General features: G+C 38.1%; 1 protein-coding gene across 8 annotated transcripts in view; it reads left to right on the top strand.

The window, feature by feature from the left end:
- The window catches only part of mybpc1 (myosin binding protein C1), a 101,111-nt gene that overhangs the window by 65,782 nt on the left and 12,958 nt on the right, over window positions 1-22,371 (top strand). For 6 of the 8 annotated variants that reach the window (XM_062983057.1, XM_008110557.3, XM_008110556.3 and 3 more), the window contains 11 exons: window positions 916-1,022; window positions 2,346-2,479; window positions 3,486-3,645; window positions 3,988-4,092; window positions 5,304-5,492; window positions 5,869-6,003; window positions 11,189-11,299; window positions 17,152-17,319; window positions 19,314-19,402; window positions 20,238-20,433; window positions 21,172-21,311. In XM_062983057.1, the coding sequence (XP_062839127.1) occupies window positions 916-1,022; window positions 2,346-2,479; window positions 3,486-3,645; window positions 3,988-4,092; window positions 5,304-5,492; window positions 5,869-6,003; window positions 11,189-11,299; window positions 17,152-17,319; window positions 19,314-19,402; window positions 20,238-20,433; window positions 21,172-21,311 (1,534 nt within the window). The remainder of the gene's footprint in view (window positions 1-915; window positions 1,023-2,345; window positions 2,480-3,485; window positions 3,646-3,987; window positions 4,093-5,303; window positions 5,493-5,868; window positions 6,004-11,188; window positions 11,300-17,151; window positions 17,320-19,313; window positions 19,403-20,237; window positions 20,434-21,171; window positions 21,312-22,371) is intronic. The other 2 variants (XM_008110559.3, XM_008110560.3) reach the window with 1 other exon arrangement.

Raw genomic sequence — 22,371 nt, 5'->3', positions numbered from 1 at the left:
GTGGCAGCTGGCCTTTGGGATGATACTGGTGATTTTTCCTCTCCATAGAATACCCCTTGACTTATCCACGGGTCATATCAAAATATGTAATTTTGGTTCTCATGCTTATACAGGAAGTATATTTATACACTTGTACATATGATAATTGCATCCTACTATTCTCTAGTGAGCATTAAGGAAGCTACACTTTTAAAACAGACAGACTTTTAATTCCCCAAAAGTCAATGGCATTCATTCTAGTGTTCCAATAGAATTTTGCCTTGCCTTGCCCCCCCCCCCCCCCAAGGGAGCTGAAATGAAATATCTGAGTCCCAGATACATGAAACATTCAAAATTTGTCTTTGAAACTCATCACAAAGGACAGGTGAAGCATCCTGCTTCGCCGCAGGATAGAGGGGGCAGCAGGATGAATCTGTGGTTTTATCACTTGGCAAATCTTTCCATCACAATTTGCTTTCTTTTATAAGCAGTTGCTTCTTACGAATTCACTTCTGTCTCATTTGATTGGACCTTCCAAAGGCCTTTCAGATGATGAAATGAGTTCGAAGCTAGGACATAATAACTTGTTGAATTAAATATTTTGCCTATTCTTTTTCAGTACCAGACCTTTGGAATAAAGGAAAATTCAATTTACCCCAAATCTTCATAATATGACTATGTTTAAAATTAGTTGAAATTGAACAGCAGTCTGGAAGTAAAAAAGGTCTAATAGCACTTTGAAAAATAATGCAAATGAACCACTTTCATACCAGTGCAGTTTGATCCCTCCAGGCGTTTTGAACAACAACTCCTGCTGTCCCTTATTTTGGCCATACTATCTGGAGATGATAGAAGATGTGGATTGATTACACGAAGGGACAAACTTTTCTACTTGTGTTAAGTCTTTAAAAAAAATCTTATCTTACTTTCCTACAGAATCCATCGGCTAATTATTGATAGCTCACTGGTTGAAGATGATGGCGAATACATGTTTGTTCCAGATTCCTATAATGTTAATATCCCCTGCAAAGTGCATATTATAGGTAAAAAAATTCCTTACTTTTTAAAATTCAAAGACATAGCTATGTTAGTCTGGAGTATCAGTATATACTGGAAATCCGTAGCACCTTTGAGACTAACTGAAAGAAGTTGTTGCATAAGCTTTCATATTCTTATTACCTCATCAGATGAGTCATTTTCAGCGTTGTAGGACACTTTCACTCTAGATGAGCCACAGAACCCCACACCACCCATCAGATGATGCAGGCTCACTTCCAGTGGGGCTGTGGGGCTCAACTGGGTGCAAGCATCCTATGATGCTACACCAGGAACATTGCAAACCACATGAGATGGGGAAGCATCACTACGCGCTGATGAATCTCCCCGGGGATCTCATCATTGTGATGAGGTCCTTAGTTGACTTCCTCAGATGCATCTACTATTCAGAAAGTGACCTGCATGGATCAGAGACATAATATTTTGTGGGAATTGTATCCATCAGATAATCTATTGGTGGATGAGTGCTTTCTGCATTCCAGCATTATAGCATTCCATGAAAGTGGCAGAGTTAAACTTCCTGGAGCTCACTATAATGAGGAGTGTTTCAGAAACATTTACACATTAATGTCTAGTAAATAAAATGGTAGAAGGATCTTCTGTCACTTTAAAAACTAATGATTAATCTGCTGTCACAAGAATTATACCATGTAACACAATTTTTATTCCTGGGTTAGAAATGTCATTTTCTAATTGGTTCTATCATAAAAACATGGGAAATATTTATTAAACTTAAATAGTTAAAATGGCATATGAAAGGTTAAAAATGGTACACTGAAAAGCTTAAAATGGCAGCCACAAAAACAAAGTTTCTGGAGTATAACCACTACTTTCAAAGTAAGTACCTCACAGTTAAACAGAAAATAATTTTCAAACAAGAAACAGAAAAAATTCCAATTTTGTTACATAGTTTTAGTTACAGCTTTCACCGGCTTTTTTCTCTTAAAGTTTCGATTAGACCCTCTACGTTTCCAAAAAGATGTGACTTCATCCACACAATTAATAATACCACACATCTTTAAATATATCAGCCATACCTTCCATACTAATCCAGATCTTTACCGCACTCCCTAAGTTAGTTGCGCTTAAACATGGATGCTATTAACTTTTATAGTTGGTTGGCTACTCTTCTGTACATGGAACTAGTTCATTTGATGGAAGGTTGATTTTTTTTCTTTATTGCTGTTTGTTGTTTTATTGTCGTATGAGTTTAATTCTATGTACTGCTTTGTGACAACTTCCTATAAAAAGATAATAGATGTGCCAATCACAATGCTTATTGAAATGTTCTTATCATGAAAACTCCTCAGATCCTCCTAAAGTCCATCTTGATGGGCTTGGTGATGACAATACAGTGACAGTAGTTGCAGGAACCAAGCTACGACTTGAAATCCCCGTCTCAGGAGAACCTCCCCCAAAGGTTATGTGGAGCAGAGGGGACAAGGTACAACTGTCATTTTGACTTGTTATCTGTACTCTAGTTATATACAGGGTGTTTGAAAAAGAACTCCCTATTTTTAATGTATTTATACTTAAAACTAGGGAGTTCTTTTTCAAACACCCTGTATGTATATATGTGTGTGTGTGTGTGTGTGTGTGTGTGTGTGTGTGTGTGTATTTCTTGTATTATTAAATATGTTCACCTGTTACGGAGCACAAAGATTTTTACTGGTTAAAAGAACGTTTGAACTATGATAATTCCACTGGAGGACCTAGATATTCCTAGAAAGGTCTTCTGTAGAAATCACTAGATATTCCAGTGTGACTCTGTGGTCAATTTCCAGCAAAAGATTATCATAGAATGTTACTAGAGTACGTAGAGATTTCTAGAGAGAACGCTTTAATCAAATTGATAAAAGTGAAACCCAGAAATATGTAGTGTCAACATTACGATGCTTATCTAACCAGCAGTGAATCCGCTTAAGAATAGTATCACCAAACTGCGATTCTTCTCAAGATGAGAGACTTTGGCCCCGTCTACACTGCCATATAAAATCCAGATTATATGCTTTGAACTCATATAATCCATTTCAAAGCAGATTATGTGGATTATCTGTTTTGATAATCTGGATTTTATGGCAGTGTAGATCCAGTCTTTTTCAAATATTTTGATGAAATGGAGATACATCATGCCTTCATATCTCCATGATCTTTGTTAAAAGTAGAATTGGACTGACATTATTTATTTCTGACAAATCCAATTGATTTCCTGTTCCTACCAATCAATACATTGTCTCTGGATGTTTGCAGACAGCTGCTGAGAAATAATAGAACTGGGGCATTATAATTTCTTATTTAAATGTTTTGTTCTTTTGCTAAGATTTTGGTTATATACATTGTAGACAACTGTGCATATTTCTTATTTGCCAGTCTCCTAGTGATTTTCTGTTCTTCTAATGTCAATAATGATTTCTCCTTCTCTGGACACATTTTTTTTAAAACCTTGCTAGTGGCTCATGGATTCTGCAAGCAGAATACGGGGAGAGAATTATCCAGACAGCAGTTGTTTGGTGATTGATTCAGCTGAAAGAGAGGACTCTGGCGTCTACAGGATAATGCTAAAGAACGAGGCTGGGGAAGACACAGCCCATATCAACATCAAAGTGGTTGGTAAGTTATTCCAGTATGAGACCATTGCAAAATTTGGCTTGCTTAATCTTTCCTCCATTTTTATATTTTCTATTGGTCTTTTTAATGCATAAATTATAGTATAACCTCTACATCCATGGAAGACAAACCATAGATATGTCCAAATACCATTAAATAACCTGACTTCTGGTCCTGGAATACTATGGAATTGCATTCGAGGACCTAAATATTCCTGGAAAGATATACTATAAGTTTCATTTTGCTTCATTGTAGCAATACATCATGGCTCGTCTGTTGTATAGGAATGTCAGCACAACAAATACAGAAATCCAAACTAATATTAATGCTTTTTTATTGCAACAGATATTCCTGACCCTCCAGAAGCACCCAACGTAATTGAAGTAGGAGAAGACTGGTGCATAATGAACTGGGAACCTCCAGCATGTGATGGTGGATCCCCTATTTTAGGTAAGAAGAACAAGCATCCACATGGCTATTTTAATATTTGGTAAGATTCCTATCAAGGTTAATGGGGCCACCTTATCTGAGAAACTTAAAAGAAGAAATAAAAAAGAAAGCCTTCAGAGAACCAACATATGAGAATAACACGCATGTACATGTGCACATACACACACAAACACTGTTAGAGTTAGGATTCTGTTTCTTTATTGGGAACCACCAGAGCAGAGGCAGATAAAACACCACTTATGTGCAACTTGTAGCTGTTTGAGCCCCAACATACAGTCCCAGAAGCATCCAGACTCCCTAAAAATACATTTTGGGGGGTGATTTTTGCTTACCCTCCAAAAAATATCTCAAATCCACAACAGTTTTGCTAACTCAATCCCCCAACTCCCACACACCTTAAAAGCCTGCCAGACTCCCTTCCATACACACAGAGAGAAATGGACTAAAATCAAAATCAGAAATCATGGTGCTCACTTCCGCTTTCATTTTGGCTGATTTGGGTTGTTTCTGGAAGATTTAATGTGAATGAATGGACTTTAGGAGAGAAAAAGTCTGTATTTTGTAGTAGTTTTTGGTCTTTTGGGGCTTGGGAATGGGAAATTTTCAGGAAATACACACACACAAATAAACATATGTATGGGATCTAGAGGCTTTACCAGTATGATGGCCAAGGAAGGGGGCAGAAAACATTAAAAGAACAGGAGCCATGCCCTAAAGGGTACTGAGCAGTATTTGATGGCAAAAAATCATTTTGTCTCTCTGTGTGGGTACATCCTTCCAAGATCTCTTGGGGAGCAACACAGGATCTTAAACCACAGCAGTCACCCACTTCTATAGAATCCTATAAAATATCATGTAAAATGTGTTAAACAGCTTACCATCACACAGTGTTTTCCGGCTGCCCACAGCTTCCTTCTGCACTGTCACTAGCTTAGTGTATCAAAACATAGTTACCGTGTTTTCAGGGCTGCCTCTGAACATGCTGCTAAGACAGAGCCAGGACAGAGCTCCGCCAAAAGTAGCCCTGCATCATGTGATGGGCTCCAGCAAGCTCAATCCTTGTTGCGTTTCGGCATCATATTAGGATGGGGGGGGACCCTATCTGATGAAGTCCTAAGTTAAATAAGTCAAATTAGTAATTCCGTTTTGCTTATTTTAGAAACACTGTGCCATTTGCAGATTGTACTATAATTGTGCATATATTTATCCAGGATACTACATTGAAAGGAAAAAGAAGCAAAGTTCCAGGTGGATGAGGCTAAACTTTGATCTTATTAAAGAAACAACGTTTGAGCCCAAAAAGATGATTGAAGGAGTTGCCTACGAAGTCCGTGTGTTTGCTGTTAATGCCATTGGTACTTCCAAACCAAGCATGCCCTCAAAGCCTTTTGTGCCATTGGGTGAGTATATTTAAATAAGTTAGACCATTAATTACATTTATTATTTACCACAGAATATAATAGAAGGGGCAGGAGTGAGTCTCCCCAAAATAATGGGTGGGGGGAGAGATACCTGTTTGTTTAGTCCTTTGTATGCCTGTGGTCAAGGTCAGTTCCTCTCCTTACAACCTTAAGTATCATATCAGTTACATAAGCAGCATAGCAATTTTATTGGATCTGTGCCAAAGAGGCTGATTACAATCCCATGAGTGGAAAAGATGTGTGTGTATAAAGCAGTTGTACAAAGAACAGCAACACAAGGATAGCTTATAGAAGGTGTAAAAGACAGAACAGACAGAACAGTACTGATAACACTAATACTTTTTCTTGTTTTTAGCTGTCACCAGTCCACCTACTTGCCTGGCAGTTGATTCTGTAACAGATACCACCGTAACCATGAAGTGGAGGCCACCAGACCAAATTGGAGCTGCAGGTTTAGATGGCTATATTATAGAGTATTGCTTTGAAGGAAGTAAGTGGCCATGATTTTTTGCTGCTTCAACTAGGTGAGACATGTCCTACTTTTTCTATCTGAGTTAGAGGAAAATGTGTAATAAATTTGGGTCCTCCAAAGTAAAATTATGAGGTTATATCCTATCTGACTTCTGAAGTCTTGATCATACTACTTATAATAAAATCCAGGTTTCACATTTCATAACTCTGAAACCCTGAGGAATATATATTGCGTTCATATGGAAATATCATGTATGGTTTCAGTGGCAGCTCTTGTCTTGAGTAACTGAAAAATCAAGAAAGAAAGAAAAAGAAAACAGAATTTGTTATCCTATTAATTGTGCATTAATTTTAAGCCCAGCATATTAACTGTTGTTTTTATATAAGTAATATTTTATATAATGAAATCAACGCAGCTTTCAGAGTGAACCTTTTTAATACTGGTCTTATGAATATTTCACACCCAGACAACAGCTTACCTTGATAGTTCTTCAAGGGTTGTGAACTGGACAAACAATGAAGTATTTGCAAGGCCAGTTCAGAATATCAGAACCATCTGAAAACATTTATGATTGGTTAAAGAGATCAGAGTGGTTATTATGAGATAAAAGCCGCTGAAAACTAAAGCTGAAAATGTTCATCAGGTATAGTGCTTGTGAGAGTTCATCGGAATTTGATGTATGGTTTTTAAGACTAGAATCCTGGAGCTGAGTTATACTAGTACTATCTTGTTACAACAGTCTGTGCATTGTTTCAGTTGTTGCTCGAAGAAGTTGCAGAAGGATGTAGGTAGACACACATACATGCACTCCAGTGTGTAACTTCAGCTTGACTACTGCTGTCTAGAGTTAATGTGTGAGAGTACGGTAGCTCTTTCCCCCATCTCGAGAAAAGGGTCCAGAAGACCTCCTCCCCACATAGCCACTACGGTAGCCATCCCCAGCACCACGATGTATTATGCATTTGGTAAAAACCCAGGTGAAAAATACACTGATGCTCCCTTGGTGGTGCTGTTGGATCTCACCTTCTGACCACAGTCATGCAAACACATACCTGGAAGTCACTTGCACTGAGCTCTATGTGACTTGCTGCTCAGTTAGATATTCAGAAGACCAGTTTGCATATACGTACCCTCAGGTTGTTTGTATGATAGCCTCTCTAGTACAGAAAATGTCAGGATGCTCCTTCAGCAAGCTAATTTGCCCTGCCAACTTTCTGCTCACAGTATGATTTATGATGAGGGACACTTCCTTCAGTTCAGTTTTTCATTTTGTCTGGCAAGCCGAGTTGTTGGCAGAGCCAAACTATATCTGCCTTCCTTTACCTGTGTGTGAAGTGTCCTGCCTTTCAGGTCAAAGCCAACCATATTATATAACAAAGCTTTTCAGACTGGGCAAGATAATCAGATTCTTTCACCTCAGTGGTATATATGTCTCAGGTACTGTTTTCTAAATAGAAACATCCACTGATCTGAAGCAAAAAACTGAATGTTTGTGCCACCCAGAACCGGATTAAAAAATGAGACAGCGGAGTATAAAATCCAGTTCCCAAATGGAAATAATGCCCCCTGCCAATTTTGTAATATCCAGAGAAAAATATAATTTTTTCAAAAATAGAAGGGCCATGTATCCTCTATCAGGAGAGGCAGGTTAAAAACAAAGTACAATAGATTCTCACTTATCCAACATAAATGGGCTGGTAGAACATTGGATAAGCAAAACTGTTGGATAATAAAGAGGGATTACGGAAAGCCCTATTGAATGTCAAATTACATTATGAATTTACAAATTCAACACCAAAACATCAGGTTTTACAACAAATTGACAGAAAAAGCAGTTCAGTACATGGTAATGTTATATAGTCATTACTGTATTTACGAATTTGGCACCAAAACATCACAATGTATTGAAAACATTGACCACAAAACATTGGCTACTAACAAATTGACTACAAATAAAGCTAGCATTGCTTAAAATGAACTTACAGTAACAACATTGTCGGAAGTTAAATCCATAAAAAGTTCCGTCCTTGCTGCCTAGAGAAACAGCTGTGAATCCGGGAGGCACACTGCATTGGATAATCCAGAACACTGGATAAGCAAAGGTTGGATAAGCGAGACTCTACTGTAAATATAAATAAATACTGTGTGCCATGAATTTAATTTTACCTATGTTATTGGTACAGCTAGTAAAACAGTTCATAATTCCTGAAAAACTAGCAGAGGAAGTAAGTGGATCACACTATGGGATGAGAGTCAGAGCTGGCAAAAGATATGATTGCCCTATTTCTGCTTTCCTTCCCTTAATTAGTTATACTATCACTTCATTTTTAACAGCACCATCTGTTGATAAGATTTTAATCTACTGGGTTTTTAACACTTTATTGCCAGCCATGTGGGACATTCTAATATTTATTTTCTTTGTTGGAGAATAAAGAGAGATTCCTATGGTTTTCTTTAAAAAAAAACTGATAGATTAAACTTCCTGTAGACTGGCTAGGTATCTCCAGAAACAGGAAATTAGTCACAAAAGTCATATGGGGAAAATTCGGGACAAGGCATCCACCAGGTGTCAGAGAAAATGTATTCATTCTTGAAATTTACCCAATGCAATTTGTACACTTTGCTCTTTGTGAATGCCCTGATAAAAGGCAGTTGGTTCCTAGTGAAATGAGGGAAGTGCATTAATAAATCCATTTTCTATGTTATCTGTGGAAGGGTTTCAGCTTGCTTTAAAAAGTGAATATACTCAGCAATACTGTGTCAGATAAATCAAAGGGAGCTTCAAATCATAATGATCAAAGATATAGTTCAGGCACGGGAGTTTTCTTCTGATAAATCAATACTGATTTATACAGCAGCAGATAAATATTGATATTTTGGTTAGGCTATTCATCACAAGGCCATAGTAAACTATCATTGTAAAACTCAAGATATCTGTAGACATTATGATTAATAACATACATTCAAAATGTGGATCATGAAAGATAATGGTGGGTCACCATCTCAAGATGTATGAGAAGGACCATTCACAAGATTAATTCCACACTACTGGGGATAAAAGGCAGTTTGTGACCCTAGGACCAAATCTATTTTATTTCACCCACTGATGCTGTCAGCAAATCTAGGAGGAGAGAGTTCTTCACCACCACTCATAGCCCATTGTGTGGATCTTCAGTGGCTGCCTGTATAGTTGGAAATCTCTCCAAGGCAGAATATGGGCTTGGGGGACTTTAGGAAAAGGATATTGCAGCTCAGGTAGACAGTGCTTGAGGGAAAACATCACCTCTTCCAAGGCCTCCTGACTAGGTTCTTCTATCAGCAGATGTACCACATTGGATTCTGGTCCATAAAAATATTGATGTTTTGTGAATTAGTCAGTTATTTAGTAGAAATGCTGTGTAACTAAAGAGAATGCTGAATGCATGGTGGTGAATGGTAAATCTAGCAATAACAAGGAGAAAAGTCTTTCAATAAACACTACAGTTTGTCAAGCCTAACTTCCTTGTGTACTTGTTGAACAGAGCAAATCCTTTACTTTTTTCTTTCAGATAGGCTTAAAAGCATTAAGAAGATATGTCAAAATGACAGCTGTGTCTGACATTTTGGTGTTACCCACCTCAGATAAAATACAGTAGTGATGTATTTTACAAACAGTATTGTGTGCACTCTGTGTATTCTACTCATGCTTTGCATATCTAGATATACACCTATATTTATGTATATATATATACAATTTTTGTGAGTCATGTGTATTGTAATTCTTTGGGACATTTCTTGAAAATACAAAAAAACTTGGTGCTTACTGCTGTATCTCTTTCTGTGCCTTATCTCCTTTCCTTATTCTTTCAATACCTGAATTTCTCTGTTCTTCATCTTTCTTTCCAGTATTTTTCCTCCAACTAATTTTTCTACAAAGTTTAATGTTTCGCCTGGATTTCCAGGTATCCTTTCTTTGACTGTCAATCTTTCGGCTGTCACTCTTTCAGTTCTACCTCTCTACTCTTCTGCTTACTTATTCTGTCAGTTTTTCTCTCTTTCTCTATTATTTCTGTCACTTGTCTATTGCCCTTGAATTGAGTATTAGTAGGACTGCTTTATTCATATTCACTTTTTAATGGAGAAAAGGACAATTACTGTGGCTCCTTAAAGTGAATAGAGGTGATTCTTGGTGTTCAGTTGAGTCAATATTACTTTCATGTAGACAAATATCTGTACAAAGCTTCAACTTGGCAACAAAATCAGATATTTCAATCCTCATGGCTCATTCAGTTCCTGATTCATTTGCCACCAAGGACTGAAGGTCTGGAGGACTGAAAACAAGGGAATGAGCACCTAAATAATCCACAGTTTTCAGTACTTCAGTAACAATTATTAGCTTACCCCCAGCATTATGCTAATACCTGATAAGCAGCCCAAAGGATATTTATTCCCCTATTTTCTGGTCGTAAAATCAAAATAAGTACTTTTCCCCACTTTCTGTCTTTTTCGCTTTCCCTCCCTCCATACACATGCACCCTCATGCATACACACACTTATTTCTATGAGACATAAATGTGTAAGTTACATAAGTCTCCAGGTATGAAAAAAGGAATCATTGTCATAAATAAATTCTCTTAAATGTTTTTGAGAATTTAAATATATTTTTCTCTCATCATCATGAAACAAGTTCAGGAGTCCTCAACCAACCTTAGATGCGTACTCCAAGCTCTATACCCTTCCCAGCATGAATTTTGATTACTACCATATATACGAGTCACAGGGGGGTTCAATATTAGCATTTTAATAAATCATAAGACCAACAGCTTTTGAACATGAACTCTACAGAGTTCATTGTCATTGCGGCAATACTGTCATTGGACCACTTCCCAAGTTCTAGCTATGTGTTTAACTTTATGGTTTAGGGCTTCTTCTTTTTTTTGTAGCTATCTACAACTATGCCAGTATCCTCCAAATTACCTTATAGGTTCTGTCCACATAGATCCTCCTTCTTCATCTTTGAGTCTTCCCTTTCCTATTCTGGACTTCACTTTCACCTTTTCTTCCTCTGAAATCTCCTCTTTTTCTGAGTGGTCCTAACTCCTCTTTTCAAACTCAGTTTCTCTTTCTCTTTCTCGCTCCCTTTCTGGATGGTCATATATACCAGGCGAAAAGGCCCTTCTGCCTATAATGGTAAATCCCCATGTGTGCTTTCCAAATCGTTTAGGTTCCCAAGCAGCCACTACAGAGAGCAAGGGAAACAATGATTCAGAGCAAATTAATAGTGTGGAGGCAGACGGGGGCAAGACGCAGACTGAAGAAACGACACCCAAACCCTGTGAGTGTTCAGTGCCATCTTTTTCCCCCCCTTTGCCTCTTTTTATTTTGTGCTTTCCCTTGATCTTTGTTTGGAGCCTCCATCTGATGGAAATAAATGAGAAAACTATGATTTACCAGTAGTAGGAATCATACACATGTTTGATTTAATTATCTTCTCAGTTCTTTCATCTTCCTAAAGCTCCTCTTCAAGGTGCAGTATATATCTCTGTTGTAGTTATACTTACTAAAAGGGATTACTAACTACTGACTCATTTATCGCCTGTGTGAAAGTGGGTGTCTCTGAATTAATTGTAATGATGGACTCTCATAAGGTATATCGGCAGAACTATTTGATGGTGAATTTCTGGAGGCAACCTATGACCTGGAAGGTAAAGTATACTGTACAATGAAGATATGTAAATATTCTGACCAAGTTATAGTCGTCCCCCCCACAAACAGGTTTTTGGAAACAGTGTCTGCTATTTATTTCAGCAAGGATACAAAAATGATTTGTCTTGTGAAGAGTTCAGGATTTTTGAATCCATATTATTTATTATACAGTATATAATTATACAAGAATATCTATATGCAATGGATTATTTGTTAAGTTCTTTAGAACTATTGTCTTATTTATTTTTATAACAGCCTTGTGAAGGATGTTATCATCATTTCATAAACTAGAAAGCCATACTAGGAAAGTGTTGTTTCCTTATGGTCGAATAAACTTTTAACCCAAGTTATGTATGTACTGAGATCTGATGCTCCATCTATTAAAACAAAAGAGCTCTGTGCTTCAAAAATAACCAGTTTTTAGAAAGGGATGAGCTTGCTTTTATCTGCTCAGCATTCAATATACATACAGCACGAACAATTATGCATTGTTCTTTCTGTCAAAATATATTTTGACTATGATAGTCAGCAGTCAAGTTTTTGCATCATTGAGGAGAAAAGTTTTCTCAACATATCAAACATTCCTCTACCATTGTTTTTTATAATAATAATAATTGTTATTATTATATTCTTGTATCCCACCTCCATCTCCCCGAAGGGACTTGGGGCAGCTTACACAGGTGCGAGCCCAACAACAACAACATAGCTTCACATACAAACAGTAATTTAAAAACAGTAATTTAAAACAGTATAACAGTAAAGTATAAACAACGAACATAACAGTAACTTTAAAAACCTGAGCAACAATCACTACATACAACAGAGGATGACTAGTGCAGAGCTCCAAGAGGGTCCGTGGTAAAATCAAGGCAAGTAGGGGAAGAATGAAGGAATGGTTCCATTAAAGTGCTAAAAACATATAGAGTGAGGAACAATGATAAAGTGCAGTACATTTTGTAAACAGATTACATATCTAATGGGCCTGTTCATTCAAAAGTGCTCCGGAACATCCTCGTTTTCAATTCCTAAAAGAAGATGGGCAATGAAGGAGCCAGCCTAATCTCCCTGGGGAGAGGCTTCCAGAGCTGGAAGGCCACCACCGAGAAGGCCCTCTCCCTTGTCCCCACCAACCGTGCTTGGGACAGAGGTGGGAGCGAGAGAAGGGCCTCCCCGGATGATCTTAGGGCCTGTGTAGGTTCGTAGAGGAAGAGGTGATTGCAGAGATAGGCAGGTCCTGAACCTGAGTAAGAAGACAATGGCTATTGCTTTGTTGTTTTGCTATTGCAAAAACATTTTATTTTGTGTAAATTTTGTATATAAAAAAAGTAAAAAACACTCAATCTTGTCAAACACTTTATTTTCCCATGCAAGAATGATATGAGCAGAGATTTACAACTCTTGTAATTAGTGATTGATATTTAAAGCTATTTGATATTTTTATACCTGTTTCTGGAAAAGATTCATGATTAAGAACTAATTATTTTTCTACAACCATTTCACCAAAAGGCATGCTAAATAGACACCATAGTGATAAATAAGTGTGGTTAGTTCGTTCTAATCCAGGTCAGTATCAGCACATTTAGGCTAGGAAAGTTCCAGCCTTCCTCCCTGCTTGCTTTTTATATAAAAGAGACACATTTAGGATTTGTTTATTTATTTATAAAAACATTGTAAACATGGCATCAAGTTAAAACAAGATGAAAGGAAAGTTTTAAGGAAATAAAAATGGCAGTATTCCTACAAATCAGTTCTCTAGACAAAAAGCATAAAATAGGAGGAAGTACACATTAATCTTTGACTGTGGTCAAAATGACCCATTCAGGTTACAATTACAATTTTCTGTGGACACAAGCTAAAAAAGGTTTCCAAAATGGAATTTGTAGTCTTGCAAACAGTAAGGAAAGGCATACGCAACAAAGGAAATTCATATGAGTGCCGGCAATTACTTGTGAAACTGCAATTACCTAGAATTTTAAAAAATTAAAGGAAGTAAATAGAGCAAAAGTGGAAATTTATGGCTGTACAACTGGAGATCCTTTCCATTTCCTCACTAGAAGCTGAGTGCCCTGCAGCTTGGGGACATGGAAATGAAGCAGAAGAAAAGGGACTCCCACAACCATATGTATTATCTTCGCTTCACTGCAGAAGCACTTCTGATTTATCACACCACAGCTAACACTGAAAGAAAGTCCTTTCTGCAGCCTGTTAATAGAAGTCTCCTAAAAAGACAACCTAACAATCTCTTGAGAACTGCTTTGGAATGAGATAGAGATGACCTCATGCAATCAGGGGCATTTCCAATCATGGTCAGCGAGCTGCTAATGTGCATCTCAACTCTCACATGATAAATCTCCTTAGATTAGGTTATCCAGGGGATAAAATTTACTTCAGACATTTTCAAATTTTGAATGTTGTTTGTGGAGACTGCAGTGATGTTGTGGTTTGAGTTTGAGTTCTCACAAAGCCATGGAAACCCACTAAGCAACCTTAAGCAAGTCACTTTCCTTCAGCCTCAGAGGAAGGCAAAAGGAAACCACCTCTGAACAAATCTTGCTAAGAACACCCCATGATAGGGCCACCTTATTGGCTCCATAAGTTGGAAACAATTTAAAGGCACACAACAACAACAAATCAAGAATGTATATGAGAAAATGACTGAAGCCCTCAAACTGGGCAGAGACCCCCATGAAAGGCATGGTAGCATTGGGATTCAGTTTTACTTAATTTCAGAAAAAGGTAATACAAAAGGACAGCAACTTTAAAAAGTCCCTAAAGTCAATGCATCTTAGATCAGTTGTAAGTCAGATGGAATAATACACAGCATTTGTTCATCACTAGTGTATAGGAACCATTCTGAGGAACACTAATACAAGTGTCCCTGTCCCCCGTCCCCCCCCCCCCCCTGAATTTAAGATGCTCATTTGGGGAGAGCTAATGCAAAGATTTCCCTGCTAACATCTATATATATAAAAGAGTGATGGCATCACGGCGCAAAACAACAAAACTACAGCCCCCCCCCACCTCGAAATTTGACAACACAACCCATCATCCACGCCTCTAGGTTGATACAACAAAAAGAAAAGAAAAATAAAGTCCTAATGAGAGAGAGAGGAATAATTGCTTTTATCCAATTGCTGCCAGTTAGAAGGCTAAGCTCCTCCAACTTGGTCTCCTAGCAACCCAATAAAAATAATAAAAAACACTAAGAATTAATACAATAAAATACTATAATAATAGAAAATAACTAAAAATAATACAAGAAAATAATAAAATATAATAAATAAAATAATAACTTACAATAAAATTAATAAAAAATGCAAATAACGTCAAATAAAAATTACACAACAATCTTTAACCAGTACCACCACCACTGTCAAGGACAGAACGCCACAAGATTCAAAGTAACAGAGTTTATTAGATTACAGAACTCAAAAATGCCCGTAAAACACAAGGGCCAGGCAGTTTTTGCCTTTAGGAGCAAAAAGGGGCAAAAGTAAATGTTCAAAAGATAAACCGGATTAAACCGGAGTTTAATCCGGGTAAAAACAAACTGCTTGCTTCAGCCTGGGTATAAACGAAACGAAAGCCAAGGAACAAAAGATACAAAGAATGCAACTAATTGGCAGCAGATTCCTCTCTGCTGCCAACACTGTGCTTAGAGTAACTTGCGTCGCTCCCCCACACACACAGCAGACAGGATCTCCAACACGAGTAAATCAGCCAAGGATTGTAGCAGTTGAGTAGACCAGTTCCGTTCCGTAGATCAAAGCCAGAAGCAGACGTTTGTAGTTTTTCCAAGTCCAAGAAGGGGGGAAGACAAGCCGTGGTCAGTTCAGTCCGAGTTCTCAAAGCAGGAGATGGCGTCCGTCAAGAAGACGACGGAAGGTCAAGCTAATAAGAGTAAGCACAGGTTTGCACAAACAAATGCCCACACAATCCCTCCCGCCGTCTGACCCTGGATTCCAAACAACTTACGTCACAGCACAGGAAAGCACACAAGTCTTCAGGGAAGCGTCCCACACACACACGGATCCCAAGCGTTTGCCCAGATTACCTTGCCCAACGCAATTTGCAATTGCTCTCAAGCCCCATTTTATGCCAGTTACAAATCTTCATCACTGTCAGCTGTCCTCCTTAACCCGGGCGTTTCCTCATCACTTTCCTCGTCAGAGCTGGAACACCTCTGACTACGCCCAACAGCATCTCCAGCTGTGGATCCCGTCCCATCCCTCCAGCTAAACCATGGGTCTAATCCTGAAGGTCCCCATTCATCTTCTGTCCCATCATGGCCAGTGGCACCCACTTCCTCCCTTACCCGAGTCCAATCCATCTCATCCTCCTCTGAGCTAACCAGCCCCTCCTCCATTCTCTCCGTAAACCCTTCGAAAGACTCCTCGTCAGATGGTGCTGCAAATATGTCTCGCAGTCTTTTTCTCTCTCGCTCCTCGAGAGTATCTGACTCTCGAGGAGTCTTACGCCCACGTCTGTCAGTAACAGAGCCATGAGGCTCAATCATAACAACCACTTTGCCACAGCAACGCGTGGCCGGGCACAGCTAGTACACAATATATATGTAGCTTTCGGCAAAAAGGATCACCTTTTCCCCATGACTGAAGAACTCTCATGCCATGCAACAACTTCCTTTCCAATGCAATCCCCTACAATTTGTTTATCCATTTCTGTAATGATTAATATAAAGCAAACTTCCAGCTGGTGGCTGCTTCTCAGTCTAGTAGCTGAAAGCAATAATGAGGACTTTATGATTCAAGTGTTTGTAATTACCTTAAAGTGGATAGGAGATACATCATTCTGAGAGACCAGCTGGTTATCAGAGAGATTAAGAAAGATGGCTTACTCTCTGAATGTTGCTACAAGGGTTAATGGGGCCACATATGCAGAGATATAGCTATGAAAAGGATGAGGTCATTGCCCAGAAAGAATTCAGCCCCCAATGTAATTTTCCTTCATTATCCAAACATCTAGCATTGCAGTAATTTAAAACTTCATTTAAGCATTTAGAAATATAGTTCAGGAGCCCAGAGAAAATAACCAGGAGAGTGCTTAGAGGAGTGCTAAGACAGAAAATCTATGACATCTAGGTGTGACCAGTTATCAACATTTCACTCTCTGAAAAACTAGACATTTGGGAACTGAAGGAAAATTTCATTTGAGGACAGAATTCTTATTTGGGAATAGCAATACCCTCATTTTGCCCTCATTCATAACTACACTTTTGCACATGTATAGCAGGATCTTTTTGCCTCATAGTTTGTCCAACATGAAGGAAGAATGGATCTGGAAGTTGAATGTAACCTTTGAAATTGAGTAACATTTGCTTCTTGCAGTCTAAGAACTAGAAAATACCTTAAGGGAAGAAAATCCAGTCATCTTGCTACCTTTTTATGAAGTGGTTTGATTGCATATCAAATGTATAATTCTTGATGTTTGTCCTTGTTCCCTTTTGCTTTTCTTTCACTTAAGCGGAAGAATGGATTGTGGCCAATCCAGAGCTCACCGACAAAACTAAGTTCACCATCACTAGTCTTCCAACTGGATCGAAAATCTTTGTCCGAATAAAAGCTGTGAATGCTGCTGGTCCCAGTGATCCTCGGTTGCACCCACAGCCTATTTTAGTCAAGGAAGTTATTGGTGAGAAAGATGGACCATTGTTATTTCTGACTCATGTGACCATGCACAGAATTTGCCATATCTGCCATTTCCTTTCCTGCTTCATACATCCTCTAGAGTCAACTATCTATGTTTTCTTCTCTCTTTCCTTATATACCCTGTTTCCCCTAAAATAAGACATTTCCAGAAAATAAGACCTAGTAGAGGTTTTGCTGAATTGCTAAATATAAGGCCTCCCCTGAAAGTAAAACCTAGCAAAGTTTTTGTTTGGAAGCATGCCTGCCGAACAGAACACCAGAGCATGCAGGATCGGTTAATGTATGTACTATAAAGTGTTGTACATGGAAATATTGGTAGTAACAATAAATTCTTGTTAGGATTCACAGTTTGTCTGGTTATGCTGGTTTATGATGACAACTACTGTACAGTATATAATAAATGTTCTTTTTTTCAACAATGTGAATTCTTCTTCATGGAAAAATAAGACATCCCCTGAAAATAAGACCTAGAGCATCTTTGGGGGCAAAAATTAATATAAGACACTGTCTTATTTTCGGGGAAACACGATAGTAACACTCTGATATTCATACGGGATACATTTCTGACAGGACTGCTTACCTGAAACCATGGATATGACCAAACCTCATAAAATCATCCAACTTTTGGTCAGTGCTGGAGGACTTGGAGATTCCTAGAGGGGGTATCCTCTCTAGGAATTTGTTAAATCCTCCGGTACAACTCTGTTGTTACTTTCAGAAAAGCATGCCATGGAATCACATTGATGGTTCTAGCAAATTCCTCGAGAGGATGCCCCCTGAAAGCAGATAACTGAAACTGTGGACATGGATTCCACTGTTATTCAGGTCTTACTGTATATGCACTTCTAGGTATTGATTCTCACTACTTTAAAATCATTCCAGTACAGAGATGGAAGAAATAATTAAAATGCTTTCCCAAAATTGTCAGAAATGCAGTTTGTTGATTGTTAGGAAACCCTGATGAGGAGAATCCTGGACCAATTCAATCTTTGCACTTTTAGGATGATTCTGCAAAAAAAGGTTATGTGATTTTCCATGTAGAAAGCATTTTCTGCACACAAAGTAATATCTCTATGTAGAAAGATTTTCAATGTAGAAAAATACAGCGGAAGAAAATTGCTTCCTTGAAGAACAAAGGTCATGAAGACTTACATCCCTAGTCTGATTGAAGTGTCTTTACCCCATGTCGAGTTAGTAATTTGTAGCGTAGAGAAGTTATTGCTGCTCTGCAGACAATAATTTTTGACATGTTTGTGATGCGGAAATGACTATTTTTAAAGCAAAGGTTGGGAACACTTGGCCTCCCAGATGGTTTCGGTTTTAGATCCCAGAACCCCTGGGCAGCATGGATGATGATATAAGCAGTGATTGGTACAGTAGTTGTAGTCTGAAATATAATATGTCAGAAGTTCACATTTTCTCTTTTAAAATAATCTTTGCTTTGGAAGAAGGTGTTGCCACAGGTTATTGGAAGGAGAAATTTGCTCTCAGTTTCACCTTCTGACTCCATAATTTGGTCATAGGATAGCAATGAAGCAGAAAAAATGACACTCCGTAAGAAGGGTAGAACTGTGGGTCCTGGTGTTTGTATACATGTAGATATCAGAATGACATTAAATTATGTACAGTTAAGAATCTTTCAAATTAAGAATTCACTTTAAATATTTTAAGATTTTTAAAATTTAACTTTGCACCATCTTCAAAAATGTTAAAGAGCCCATTCAGAAATAACAATGTCAATGGACAAGATCTTGGTTTATAAAACCAACAATGAGCACTGGGCCTGTGTGCTCACCCTATAGCTTCCTAGCTTCCTAAGGTATCCACTTGAACACTTCTAATTCTATCATTTTCCCTTAAAAACTAGACTAAGAAACATGGGTTAAATGTCAGTTTATCGACCAGCATATGAAACCAAGAGCCATTCTGGTTAATCAAAGGTAATAACAGTGATTTCCTTTTTCCTTTTAAATCAAGAACCTCCAAAGATTCGCCTCCCAAGACATTTAAAGCAAACCTATGTTCGAAGGGTTGGAGAAGCTGTAAATCTTGTGATTCCCTTCCAGGTAGAGAAAATACATATATTCTTATAATGTGTAAGAGTAACATTGACTGAAAGATATATAAAGATAGCATGCCACTGTATTTCACCGCATAATAGTCACACTTTTTACTATTATACGTTGTGACTATTATGTGGTGAAAAATGTAGCTACAGAGCTTCACTTGACTGCAAATGAAGCAGGCCCTTGGGGTGTTACAGCATATTTCTATGTTACAGCAAATACTATGGTGTTTGCCTGTCTCCTAGTTGCACCTTTCATTCACTTGCCTGGACAGGTGTGCAGGTGAGTGAATAAAGGGTGTGACTATTGTGCAAGGAACAGCAAAATACCAATTTTGCCACCCCAGAAATGGAGATGGACTTATATGCAATGACAACTATTATGCGATGAAAAACGGTATTCTATAAAGTATGGTATTTTGTAGAGTGGCTGTGCTAAATATGGGGATTGTCACAATAGTTTATAGAGATACCCATGCTAGGCCATTCTATAAATTACTGAGATAATGACTTTCATCCAGAGCAAATTAGTTATGATAAGATCTCATTGAAATCAAGGAGATTTGCATGAATAATAAGTATTTTTACATTGACTTCAGTAGGAACTAAATATGACTATAAGCGTATTGTATAGCTTACTCCGCTTACTTTGGAATAAGGCTCATAAGTCCACTAAGTCAGGCTGGGAGTGATTCATTCACCCACTCAGAAGAACTGCAATACGGTTGAATTTGTTCAATCAAAATTTAATGATTCAGGTGCTTATATTTCACATTCATTTTGAAATTCAAGGTAAAGTTTTCTCTATGTAGATTTTTTTCTTTCTTTGGTTTTAGGGAAGACCAAGAGCTAAGGTATCTTGGAAGAAAAACGGTGCCCATGTAGACAAGAACCAAATTAACATCCGCAATAGTGAAAATGACACTATCATCTTCATCCGAAAAGCAGAGAGGATCCACTCTGGGAAATATGACATGAAAGTCAAAGTAGACAACTTGGTGGACAAAGCTACAATAGAAATTCAAATAGTTGGTAAGTCTTTAAAAAAAATCAAAACTATAGAAGTTATGGCAGACTTCAAGAGGCTGGGAGTAAAAAGCAAGAAGGTGAGTACTGTGTTTCTGAACTGTTCTGTGATCCATTTGTATAGTTTCTAAAGCTTCCTACTACCTGCAGTAATTCATAAATGGTTCATGATTAATAATAGTAGTGGGAATAAAAGTATTATGTTATAACATGTGTAATAAAAATATGACGGGACTTCTGGGGCCTTAGTCAATGAGCTGGAACCAATGAGTCACACCACTCTGGCTACTGGCATGTGCTAGTTGGGGGGCAGTTACTACAAGCCTGCCATTGCACAGGAGAGCCCCATTGGCTTTGAGCTGTGCCAGGCTTACCCTTGCCTTTCCACTATGCCCTTTCAATCAATTGGAAGGCTGGGGGCAGGCCTTTAAACTGGCATGATTGGCCTGAGAGCACGCCTGGGCAGGGCCCAGGTTGGCGGTCATGTGTTGCCAGCAGTACCTCCTAAAATACAGGACATGAAGAGCAAGAAAATGGGACACAGGAGATTTGTGTGAAATAAGGAATTGTCCCTTAAAATATGGGTCGCCTGGCAGCACTGACTTGGGTGGAAGTTACATGCTGAAAATAGTCATCGGGAAAGGCTGAACACTCTACTACAGCATGAATTATAGAAATTGAGCAAAATAACATGTAATGGTAAAAAAAGTAAAAAAAACAATGGTATCACTTTTTTTGCCACAGATCGCCCAGGCCCACCCCAAGTGGTAAACATAGTAGATGTCTGGGGAGAAAATGTTGCATTGGAATGGAAGCCACCCAAGGATGATGGAAATGCAAACATTACTGGTTACACAATTCAAAAAGCTGACAAAAAGAGTATGGTAAGTAGACTGTATTGTTATTGTGTTTTTTCCACATTAAATGGGTACAAGTCAAGGCATGGAGTTTTGGGTGAGTTCCTTCCTACTTGCTGTGATTGCTGAAAAAGATTTGAGAAACATTCTTACAATACCCAGGGATAGTCATCCTCGTTATTACTCGGTTATTTTGCTTTGACTATTCTCGTTTGTTGGCTGCTTCATGCACAATTTGGTTTGTTCAGTAACATAGCAGCCTCACTGGTTCGTTGGGACTTGCCAGTTGAACAATGTATTTGACAGTTTGCTTCTCTGCCACTTCAGAACATGATTCCTCTCGCTCCCTTATATTAACAATGTGTCTGTTATATATCCTATATATGTGTGTGCATATTAGTTTTTAATATTCCTGTGTACTTATCCTTCATGGTTAGAAATATTGTTAATATTTTGTATATATCAGATGTCTTCATTTTTGAATACACTGCAGTAAGTCCTTCATGAGGAAGATCCCTGCCAAAGTGGAAAAACCATGACCCACAAAAATATACCTTTCAATAAATTCTAGCTTCTGCTGGAGATTGACCAGAGGAATGTGCCAGAGGACCTACAAATACCTAGTATTCTCTGAACTTAAGGAATCTCTAGATCCTCCAGCTTGACTCTAAGGTCAGCTTCCCTCAGCTACAGTTTAAGAAGATTTTTACCACAGAAAAGTATTCTTCACACCTAAATGTTTTTCCTGAGGACCGTGTAGATTATGGGAAATGTCGCAGTCAGTCATTGTTTTCCACTAACATTTCCTGAGAGACTTGGGCCCTATGCCAGGGGAAAAGCTGTGCTCAGACTTCACAAAAATGTTGATTAGCATTAGAGATATAGCATTTTGAAATATCACTTTAAATCAGAATATCTAAAAATCAAGATCTGTGACCCACACATATTATTACATTTTTAGAAACTACATAAATACCTTTAATCTGGTACCTAATTATTCAAAAATACTTGATAGTTTAGGAGAAATTGAAGTATAAACTTTTAAAGCAAGCACAAATTATCATAGTTGTTATATATCTGGAAACGT

Source organism: Anolis carolinensis, chromosome 5, assembly GCF_035594765.1.
Source record: "Anolis carolinensis isolate JA03-04 chromosome 5, rAnoCar3.1.pri, whole genome shotgun sequence".
Taxonomy (NCBI): domain Eukaryota; kingdom Metazoa; phylum Chordata; class Lepidosauria; order Squamata; family Dactyloidae; genus Anolis; species Anolis carolinensis.
The sequence above is the reverse complement of the archived record's forward strand: the minus strand, read 5'-3'. Positions and strand labels throughout refer to the sequence as shown.